The sequence below is a fragment of the Pangasianodon hypophthalmus genome, chromosome 26, assembly GCF_027358585.1.
Source record: "Pangasianodon hypophthalmus isolate fPanHyp1 chromosome 26, fPanHyp1.pri, whole genome shotgun sequence".
In the NCBI taxonomy this organism is placed as follows: Eukaryota; Metazoa; Chordata; class Actinopteri; order Siluriformes; family Pangasiidae; genus Pangasianodon; species Pangasianodon hypophthalmus.
The window spans coordinates 6,006,574-6,016,932 of record NC_069735.1 but is presented as its reverse complement, the minus strand read 5'-3'; the positions used below and the strand labels follow the sequence as shown (position 1 = coordinate 6,016,932).

At 39.5% G+C, this 10,359-nt stretch overlaps 1 protein-coding gene across 1 annotated transcript; it reads left to right on the top strand.

The window, feature by feature from the left end:
- Window positions 1-3,447: 3,447 nt before the first annotated feature.
- mrpl39 (mitochondrial ribosomal protein L39) lies at window positions 3,448-9,715 on the top strand. The gene is made up of 10 exons (XM_026931713.3): window positions 3,448-3,626; window positions 4,296-4,502; window positions 6,085-6,224; window positions 6,318-6,417; window positions 7,001-7,068; window positions 7,400-7,512; window positions 8,030-8,095; window positions 8,523-8,676; window positions 9,394-9,441; window positions 9,542-9,715. Exons 1-10 carry the CDS (start codon window positions 3,590-3,592, stop codon window positions 9,623-9,625), a joined length of 1,017 nt encoding a protein of 338 aa, XP_026787514.3. The 5' UTR covers window positions 3,448-3,589; the 3' UTR covers window positions 9,626-9,715.
- The last annotated feature ends 644 nt before the right edge of the window (window positions 9,716-10,359 follow it).

Genomic DNA, 10,359 nt, shown 5'->3' with positions numbered 1-10,359 from the left:
TAGAAATAAAATGTCCTTTTGAAGTGTGATAGAACTTTAGATGACAAACAGCATCTTTATGGCTTTATACAACATTTAAGCAATTTAATTTCAAATTTCAGTCCGTTGTCCTGTTTTAGCTATGAAAACATGCATCAAAGAAAAAGAAATGAGTGATTCTAACAATCATGATAAATGTGATAGTGAAGAGTGAGCAGTGACAAATTGGCAAGTGACAAACCCTTCAGAAAATGTTGTCAGGGCGAAATGACTCAATGTTACCACATTTACTCCTCTCTAAAGGAAGAATCTGAAGGTGGGGGCAAACACAAACTGCACCATGCATGGCAGACGTCATTTTCCATACTGACCTGTTTCATAATCTTTTGAATTGCATTTAAATGCCAGTTTTTTTGTTTTTTTTTTCCCTGTAGGTGGCGTTCACGGCAGCCCTTCACCGCAACAAATGACCTGTTCAGTTCAGGGTTAATGCTAATCGTGATAGGGGTTGATTCTAAGTGAACACCTATGCTTTTAGCATTATTCCTGCATTGATCAGCTTACTTCAGTCATGAAATGGTGGCATCATGGAACACTCGGAGCAATAATGGAACAAAACATGGCTGTTTATAAAACTTTTTCAGACTTTTCCCCATTTTCTTTCTAAAATACCACAGACCTACACAAACATTGTGTTAATGCTGTTCATGACTGGGGTTGTGAGAGCAGAACCTCACTCCAGCTTGATAGCATTCACACATTCCAGCCAGCGAGTGAATATGTTGTAAATCCAGTAAATTACACAATAATGTTGGTTATTTGTCAGTTGTTGCTTTAATGTTTGACATTTCTTTATAGTGAATGGTGGAGTATCAACATGGTCTCACAGATAATTAAGATAATTAAGAAAGTTACTGTTAGGGATATGTTTGTGTTGATAACAAAACGTAGGATTTATTTGTATAAATGCCACAATGCCCTTAATTTCCATTTTTGATTTCTCATGAGATCTGCTAGCATAATGTCTTTCTGTGTATAATGGGCATACAATGTCTTTCTGTGTATAATTTGCATACCATTAACAGTACTATTTTGTGTATTGTCTCTTTTGTGTTTTTCTTACCTTGATCATGTGTAAATCATTCCTTCATCATGATATAAGTAATACATTAAAGATAACACATAACTGTGTTCATAATCCAATATTTAAAATGGCCCATGTTGCAATTTCTAATGAGACACTTGGCCATTTAAGAAGTAATAACTCAGCAAACACATTGACCACATCGGCTGTCATAGTTGCGATTCACGCATGCATGTGATTGAAGGTTTCTTCAAAATGCAGACTTTTCTTTTACACCTTAAAAACCGTTTCCTGGAAGTGGTTGTTGTGTTAGCACCAGTTTGAGATGACTATGAATACTGGTCCTTATCTGGGGTTCATAGAACTATATAATTCAATTCATTTCAATTTACTTGCATTTGTGTAGCCATTTTAACAATAGACATTGAAACAAAGCAAAAAAAATTGATGTGGATTCTGGGTGATACCGGATATTCGTCTTTACAATTGTATACTATAAAGCCAAACAGTACTATGTTAAAAGGATGTTCAGTATGAGCATCAAAGTCTTTATGATCACAGCAGCAGTATTTAGATACAAATTTACGGTATCCAGGTGAGATCATCTTCTGAAGCAAGGGTGAAATTTGAGCATAAACTCAAATTTTTGAGTTTTTGGGAAGGGCAATATTTAGAGTATTCATGTTGGACCATCCACAGCAGCAGATATTATTTCACTCCTCCTACCTGCCATAATCCTCTGGCAAGAATCACCTGGATAATGCATGCCAACAATGGCAACAATGAAGGGTGATAAGAGATGACCTCTGCACTTACACCAGTTGGAGGGGTGATGTTATGCTTGAAGAACCTGGAGAAATTGCACAATGAAGTCGAGGTAGTAGCAGTACAAGACAGTACAACTTCCTAGAGTGACAAGCTTCTAAACAATACCCATGAGAAGCAAGTGCTTCTCGTAGGTGACACCTACAGGCCATGGTAATGTCGTTCAGCACCCTGTGGCCCAGCTTCTGCTTATCAAAAGGAGATATAGTGATATAATCTTGGGCAGAACTCCCACATTCAACCACAAGCTCACCTCAGTCACTGGCCACCACTGTAGTAACCTGAAGTGATTACTAGCAAAAAGGCAGTTATCGGAGATACCCAACCAGTTAAGCAGCTTTGTAAGGAGGGACCTAAAGAGACTGCAGCACAATAGGGAGATCCCACACTTTTAGAGAATCTTTTAGATCTCACCACTTTTATATAGATAGGCACACTGTCTAGCAGACCCTGAATAGTTAGTATCTTTGGAACCGGACAGTGTATGTACCAGACCCAGCTGATGAGGTGCACACCATTCACAGAACCACTTCTACCTAAGCGCATATGAGGCCAGTGTACTATGGGTTTTTGTGTTCAAGAGTGTTTTTAGAGTGTTGGATCACAGACCTCAGTTAGCGATTCAGTCCAAGGGGCCAGACCCACAGGCACTGCTGACCAGGCCAAATCTTTGTCTATCTGAGACAGCAGATCTGCTCATGTGGAAGCTGTCATGGTGTTATGACAGTTAGTGAAAGGAGTAGTGCAAACCAAGCTATCTCAGAGCCACAAGCCTGTGGTGTAGTTGCTGAATTCTGTACAAACACTTACTTGAAAGAATGATTCAAGGCTCTTTAACTTTTCACAGAGCTCAATCAAAACGAAATTCCCCCCCCCCCCTTCCTTCTTCCTCCAGGGGGCAAGGTTTCTTAGTGGTTAGAACATTTGCCTTGCACCTCCAGGGTTGGGGGTTTGATTCCTGTCTCCGCTCTGCGTGCATGGACTTTGCACATTCTCCCTGTGCTTCGGGGGTTTCCTCGGGGTACTCCGGTTTCCTCCCCCAGTCCAAAGACATATGTTGTAGGCATCTCTAAATTGTCCGTAGTGAGCAAGTGTGTGTGCGATTGTGCCCTGCGATGGGTTGGTACCCCATCCAGGGTGTCCCCTGCCTTGTGCCCCAAGTCTCCTGGGATAGGCTCCACGCTCCCTGAGACCCTGTGTAGGATAAGCGGTACAGAAAATGGATGGATGGACTTTTTTCCCCATTATGATTTTTAACAGTTTAAAATGTTAGCAACACCTAAACAGTGATTCCATATAAACAGCTCCTTTGCACTTACTGGAAACAGAGAATATTAGTTTAATGACAAATTAGTGTAGACAAACACTACATCAGTTCAAAAGCATAAGCAAATGAAACCATGTACGTTTTTTCTCCATTCTACAGCCTCTAGTAGGCAAACTATGATAAGTTATGGAGATAATTTAACCCTTTTAAAAGAGAATGTGACCACACCGTATTGCTATATACACTGGTGTTGAGGCGGAACCTAAAATTTGGTTCCTAGTATGAGCACGGAATTATGACGGTGGACACACAGCGGATGTCAAAGCATGGCGCGTTCTATGCGCAGTAATTGACTGGTTATTAAGTTTACAGCGTCTTGTATATGTGTTGTTTTACGTGAATTAAATCAGTGTTCGCTTGAAAGAGGATTTGACATGGCGTGTGGGAGAGTTTGTCAAACGGTGCAGCGCCGTAAGTGTGTCTCTTTAATCTCATTCCCACACTAACCTGCTGACCTTGTCTGAGTGGCTGGACTGGTGGAGTTCAACAGCATCTCCAACCTGGATGACATGAACCTACTTTTCCATTCACTTTTATTTGTGTATTTGTGCTTTTAGCAGTAAACATGATCACAAAGATCACAGCTTTACAGAAATCCAAATGTAGGTTTAGATTCCCATTGAGCAATCAGAGGTGACAGTGGCAACAAAAGCTTTCTTCTTCCTAAGAGACTGATATCATAATAATGTTTAATGGTAGCAGGCAAAAAGGTTTCTGTGACCTATCCATCACACCCTTATTCACTTCATCAGCCTCCACCCTTTTCTCTGGATTGTCAGTCTTTTCCACCTGAGTGTTTCTTTTTCATTTATCAGTCTGGACACATCTAATTAAATTTATCCTCATTGATGCCATTAATCCTTCCATGTATAGGTGTGTCTAAGCTTCACTGGTACTGTACGTTATACCTGTATATACTTTATCTATCTCGTACTCAACTGCAAGCTTGTCGTATTGTGTTTATTGTGTTGTGTTATTTTATTCTGTTATGTAATTATTAAGTAAATAATCAGTAGGCCTATGATTAGCTTTAAAAAAAAAAATTAAAAAAACTGTTATACGTGTGTGTGTTCCTTGCAGGATTGGTGTCCAGTGCGGCAGCTGAGCGGCTTTCTGCGTCTGAGTTGCGCAGTTGGCGTAGTACCCTGTTCTCTAAAGAGCAAGCTCGCCAGCGCTCACTGTATCCCCGTGTTGAGAAAATCGAGGTGACTATGGATGCCCCCGGGCTACAGGGAACACTTCTGGTGATGAACAAGGGCATGTCCACGCCATATAGCTGCGCAAGACGTGAGTAAATCGAATACTCTGCAACACCTGACTATACACTGGTTTTGTACAGTGCTAATATTTTTCACCAAATAACTGGGATTCCACTTGTTTGATTTGTTCTCTTCAAATGAGTGTTAGGTATTTGTGAATTTAGGTATTTGGCTGGGATGAAAACCTGCAGGCAGAAGATTGGGGGAAGGGATTTATCTTATTGTGCAGTACGTCCAATACGCATAAGGCACATGATAATCACCCAGCTGGAGCATAGATTTTTTTTTTTTTTTCCCCAGTTTGGTCACCTGCCAGTTCCCACCCACCCACCAGCCAGCTCTTTTTAATCATGAGATAGTTACCAACCAGAGAAATCTAACATGGGCTTCGTCTGACACACACGAATCCAGCCACTGCATCTTTTTAAACTGCTGCTCATGCTGCATCACAGGGCAGCATCACACACTTGGAGGAAAGCACTATCTGCCCTCTTCCACATACATGAGCTCACAGATGCCCACGACTGGCTAGTGTTGCTGTGATTGACAGGGGAGAAAGAGTATGCCATCCCTCCCACACTCTCTTGAGAGCTCTCTTGACTCCTGGCCATGGATGACTGTGGCATTATGGGGATTTGAACTCGTGATCCCCCTACAATAGAATGAACGCTTTTCTGTTGTGCCACTCGGGAGCCCTGGACCATAGATTCTAATCTGTATGGGAAAGTGCTCATAAGTAGTATGTCTTAGAAGCAGCTTACATACTAAAACACGCTACATTTAATTGTTTCTTCTTCTTTCATGTTTCATTTCAAGTAGTGCTAGCTGTGATGTAGTCAGAAGTTGTCAGTAATATGCAGAGTTTGCAGTCGTGTTTGTTAACCTGGCTCCTTGTTTGCCTAGTATAATCTTGCAGAAAGACTAGGCAAGTTGAAAAGGTAAATAAACTCATTTTTACATTGTTATGGGGAAATACGTACATTCACAGTTTCTTAAACCAGAAGTGATATCTGATGTGGTTTCCCAGGCAGTCCCATACATAGATACTATTAATCAAATGTATGCAAAATGCCAATTCCCTAAGTCGTGGACAAAAAGCATGTAGCATTTTAAAAGTTACCCAATTCCACTGAAGAAATCAGCACCTAGCTGTCCTGGTGCATTACGATGCAATTAACTAGGCCATCCTTTGATATTGATGGAAAGCATGAGGACTCAAGAACAGCATCTGTGAACAAGGTCCAAGTTGTAATTACTGCTTTGCCAAATATGTGTGGCGTGTGAATTTTTCAGAGTAATTAAGACTCTTTGTTACTGGACTCTAGATGTGGTTTTGGATGCTGCATGAGCCAGAATAAGTTCATTTTAGTGATAACAGTAAGGAAGTAAAAGTTTTAGGCGTTGTGCGTGGAACAGTTTATGGCTTTTCTCACACTGTAGGGAGTGTTATCAAATTCTGTAAATACAGTGCTTTACTTAAAAATGCTGAAATAAATGATACCACTTTAAAAACATAATGACTAAAATTGAATTGAGTGTTAGTTGTTTTGTGTTTCTTTCATTTTTTTCCCCATCTCTTCATTCTGTGTTCGTATTACTCTGCGTTTCAGATTTGACAGAGTGGCATGTAACGAGTGCAGCTCTCGCCCTGGTGGACGGAGAGCCATGGCACATGCATCGTCCGCTCACTCGCTCCTGCTCGCTCACACTGCTGACATTCAAAGACGCCAATCCTCAGCTCGTTAACCAGGTACTGAACCTCTACTGAAATGTTGTGAATTTGAGATGCAGCAATGGGAACAAACATTTTTGTGCGTTATCAATGCGTGTCTTTGTGTGCTAGGCGTATTGGCGCTCCTGTGCAGCCTTGTTGGGCCAAGTGCTTGATGACGCCTTTAAGGAAGAGTACACTGTGGAGCTGCTGAAGATTCCTGAAGTTCCTGGTACACAGTGAAAGCTTCAGAGCATAAACACACAATAAACACACACAGCAACAGACAAGCGTTTCAACCTTATGTAGAAATTACTCAATAATATTACAGTGTACCAAATTTTAGCTCCATCTGCTGTTCCTGTTATTTACACTAACTTGGGTGTTAGTCAGAACATATCAGAATTATTGGCACCCTTCAAGAGGATTAGCAAAATGATTTGTGTAAAATCCTCTCAAAAACCTATGTGGCAAAAATTACAGGCTGAAATGTTTTATTGTTGAAAAAGCCTGATAACTATGTGATATGATGTGTGTTGCATGCATGTTAAATGATATTTTGTTTTTGATTTTTTTTTGAAGTGTGTCAACAGTTACAGTGTCCACATATGTTTAAGGTCAAATATCATTTAGTCAGTATCACCCAATAAGTCTAGAGTACATATATATGAGGCTATTTTGATCATATTTCGTTGCCTGTTGTGATCTATATCTGCTATAGCAGATAAAACATAATGTAACATATGTAGACAAGGCTTATATGCTCATTTGGGCATGTGGAAGTACTGGCTGTAATGCTTCTTTGCTGTCTTTAGTGACCGCTGGTGCTTTCTGCTGTGACGTGGTGCTGGATCCTCGGTTAGATTCCTGGACTCCATCAGAGGTCGGTATATTGTAATGCATGTTTAGTATGATCGTAATGTTAGTACTTAAATAATAATTCAAATAATAACTGTTAATATTACTTTATGAAACATTATGTTTTAGTAATTCAGTCATTCAGTTTGGCTTAATGCAGTTTTATTTGATGGCAAGTTCAAACAATAAGGCCTCTGTAAACATAAACTTACGTACAGGACAAATACAAGTGGGATTAACATCTTTTTATCATAACTCTCAGAGACGAACTGGGAAATCCTGCATACTTAGCCGTTATGGATAATGATGAAACCTGTGTGCAACTTTCTTTGAGTCTGCCTCTGATTGATCCACAGGAAAACCTACGCTCATTAACTCGTGAAGCTCAGCAGCTCATGCTTAAAGATTTACCCTGGGAGCCTCTGGAGGTGACGCCCCCTGTAGCATTGGAGATCTTCTCTCATAGCAGGTACCTCCTCCTGTCTGACTGAAGAGCAGTTAAGTTTAAAAGCAGGCTGTATGTACTCATTTTTCTGATATCTACCGTCAGTTAGCCAGTGGAACAGTATTACACCAAATGAGCAAGTCTGCCATTCATGTGTCAGACATTTTCATGTCTAAATGTCTAAAATCACAGAGGTGCTGGATGGACTGGATTTACTACATTTCCCCCCATGTACATGGTGCATGCAAACCAATTAGACACTATTTACAATATAGGATAGTTATTGAGGAATGGAAGAACTAATCCTAATTTAATGTGTAATTTGTTATGGTATTAAGCTACAGTCATACAGAATATGACAAATTCTTAGACAGTTAGATTGTTTTCTGTTTTGAGCAGTATCTGAACTTGCTCTGCCCTGTAAAAAGTTGGTTATGGAAAATAACCATATATTTCCGTAATTATCTTCATGAGTTGAAATCTGCGTGCACACATCACATTTCTTAATAACATATTAAAAACTTTTTTTTCCACCATACAGATATAAACAAGAGGAGGTGGAAGAAATGGCTGCTAATTGCCCCAGTGGCACAGTGTCATTATACAGGTAAGTACACACAAAACAAACACACAAAACAAACACGCGTAGCCCGCTAGACAATCCTGGATATATATCCATGGTCACCAATCAATATGTACTCACGTACATAAATCTTCAGATACTTATTATGAGCTAAACTCATGCCATTAGTGCAATAATGATATACTGTATTATTATACCGCCCTTAATTTTATATGTACTAAATGTAATAAATGTATACATAAGAAAAGCTGAATAGAAACAAATTTAAGAAAACACAATATCTGCAATGCAGAGCTGTCAGTGAATAAATAGAAAAATGCTATTATCAGGGATGAAATATAGCATCTAAAAGCAAGTGATGGAAGCACAGAACAATTCACAATTTCTCCTTCTGACTTGAGTCACTTGAAAATTTGCCAACAGTGTTGATAAGAACCTTGTTGTTTGTCAGGTGTGGGGAGCATGTGACTCTGTCCGAGGGCCCCCTGGTGGCCAGAACAGGTCTGTGCTGTCAGTATGAAGTAACAGCACTGCATACACTGGGAGGAGGACAGTGGGGTTTACGACGCCGAGCCCAGGGCCTCTCACTTCCCCTGAACCTCACGGTACAGTAGAATGATCCAGCTGTTTGTGTGGGAAAGAGTAAAGAACATGTGATCATGTACTTGATTGTATACTGGTAAAAATTACAAAAAGTCATCATAAACAGAATAAATGACATACTGTTACAAAGGCATACATCATACACAGAAATTACAACGGTGCATGCGTATCACATAAAGAAGCATGGTGTAGGTTAATAATTTGGTTATCTAATATATCTCTGACTCCCTGATTAATGGATTCATCACCTTATTTCTGAATTGAGAGTTCCTCAGGGGATCTTGGAATGGATAAAGATTCTAGTTATCTAAAGAGCTTCTACTTGGAATGTTTCTGAAAGGGAAACTCGCTGTTTTAAGGGTTCTCCCAGAAGTACCCTTTTATATATGACTGTATACTGGTATGAAGCTACATCTTTAAAAAAATGGGAAGTAGTTCATTTTCGTTAACTGTGCGCTATACCAGTATAGATGATAATGTCTTAAAAACAGGGTTGGCACCTCTGTTGAAGCATATATAAGAATAGCAACATGTATAAGAATAGCAATGACTCTGAGAAAACAGCATTTGTATTTGTACCAAACTAATGGATGACAAGTGAGCCTCTTAATGAGTGTGTTTTAAACAATATTATAGAGCTTTAAAGAATTAGACTGAACAGAACTGCTTCTTATGTCCTACAAATGTGTCTTTTTTTCCTTCTTTATTTTTTCCTCCAGATTCACCACACAATGTGGAGGAAGCTGAGGAAGAGAGCTGAGAAATTGGTAAGACAAATGTGAACTTGACTAATCCAGTACTTTTGATCATTCTGCTCATACTGCAATTTTTCGGAGTGTAACTGTGGTCAACTTCTCTGCCTTACAGGTGGAGATTCCCTCATCTGCAGCCACAAAACCTGTGACCACACCCCCTTCTCCCAAAACCACTCCCTCATCTTCCCAACACTGACCTGCAACTAATCATATGCATATAAAATACTGTTTCATCTCTGTGTAATATTGTTGAATAAATCGCACACCAGTGGCATTTTGGTGAATTCATTTAAAGTTGACGGATGTAAGATTTTGGAATATCATTTTGTCTGGTGGAAAATTCTATTCCAAACTACTTGTGAAAGAATATTTAACATTGACTTGATTGTCACAGATGCTCAGTATTACTTTAAGCAAGAGCTTGTTTTTGTAGTTAGTGTCAGCTGGTTAGCTCTGACTGTGATGGCCTTATCAAGCAGCAGTGCCCTTGTATCTCATTTGTGTCTTAATTGTGGTCATACTGCAGAGTCATAACCAGCACATACAGTAATGTACAGGAATAACTATTTATGGCCATTGTTGGTAATCTAGCTCTAGCCAATATACATATACCACAGAGGGCAAATCTATCACCACTGATTGCTAAAAGCCACAGATTGGTGGATAAAATACACATACTGATGGCAATATTTGAAGTACTAAAATACACAGCTAGTTATTGACTAGTCTTATCTCTTTAGCTAATACAACTTCACAACTGAGTAATGATATAAATTTAATCGTGAGGATCGAGCAGGTAACTAACATTTACTAGCTTCCCAAACTAGAGGACAAATAATTGCCTTGCCTGTTCAGCAAGAAAAAATCTACAACTCCATCAGTCCCGAATCTATTTACAGTCTTTCACTGCTGTTTGGTTTGTTTACACTC

Coding starts and splice junctions, on each gene's coding strand:
- mrpl39 (XM_026931713.3), top strand. CDS start 3,590: ATGGCGTGTGGGAGAGTTTGTCAAACGGTGCAGCGCC. Junction 4,503..6,084: donor GCCATATAGCTGCGCAAGAC/GTGAGTAAATCG, acceptor TCTGCGTTTCAG/ATTTGACAGAGTGGCATGTA. Junction 7,513..8,029: donor GAGATCTTCTCTCATAGCAG/GTACCTCCTCCT, acceptor TCCACCATACAG/ATATAAACAAGAGGAGGTGG.